This window comes from Photinus pyralis, unplaced genomic scaffold (genome assembly GCF_008802855.1).
Source record: "Photinus pyralis isolate 1611_PpyrPB1 unplaced genomic scaffold, Ppyr1.3 Ppyr1.4_LG2, whole genome shotgun sequence".
Taxonomy (NCBI): Eukaryota; Metazoa; Arthropoda; class Insecta; order Coleoptera; family Lampyridae; genus Photinus; species Photinus pyralis.
Genome location: NW_022170403.1, coordinates 38,779,976 through 38,780,596, shown reverse-complemented (window position 1 = coordinate 38,780,596; position 621 = coordinate 38,779,976). Strand labels below are relative to the sequence as shown.

General features: G+C 45.2%; 1 protein-coding gene across 1 annotated transcript; it reads right to left on the bottom strand.

Moving 5' to 3' along the window:
* Positions 1 to 242: 242 nt before the first annotated feature.
* On the bottom strand, positions 243 to 602 carry LOC116163993. The gene has a single exon (XM_031478121.1). It carries the CDS (start codon positions 600 to 602, stop codon positions 243 to 245), a length of 360 nt encoding a protein of 119 aa, XP_031333981.1.
* Positions 603 to 621: the final 19 nt, after the last annotated feature.

Sequence of the window (621 nt, the reverse complement as noted above, 5' to 3'; positions counted from 1 at the left end):
ACGTCTTTATAGATTGAAAAATGTATGATCGAGCGAGCAATAGCACTCGTGCCGCTGGTTGACAACGAAAGAGGAAAAGCCCAATTTTGGCGCGGTGTATGTGAGCGCCGAAAATTTGTAAGTGGGAACGGAGAGATAACTTACGGAAAACCCGATCTATACATAATATACAGCGTGTACCGTAACACAAGTTCGGGTAGTAGGAAATCAAAGGCTCGCGATTTATTTGTTTATTTATTATACTACGGAAACAATTCTTCATACGTAAACGCTAGCGTTATCTTATTCGCAATTTCCGTAAACCTCCTCGTCAAGGCTTTCAAAAGGCCCGGTTTGATTTCATCGAAGAGCACCTGGACATTGTCGTTGATGACGTCATTCGTCGCCTTCGCCAAAGTGGGGTTTGATTCGAAGAGATTCTCCAATCGGACGGATACGCCGCCGACAACCAAAGTACACTTCATGTTCTCAAATTCCAAATAGTTCCTTTCTTCCCTCCTCACTTGGTGGCCCTTCATGATGCACTCGAAGTGGTAGTCACCTGAAACGGCGCGCACGTTTGAGAGCCTTAAAGTCGGGCGTTTACTTACTGATGTTAGCATGGAATGGTCCCTGTCCCTT

Coding starts and splice junctions, on each gene's coding strand:
- LOC116163993 (XM_031478121.1), bottom strand. CDS start 602: ATGCTAACATCAGTAAGTAAACGCCCGACTTTAAGGCTCTCAAACGTG.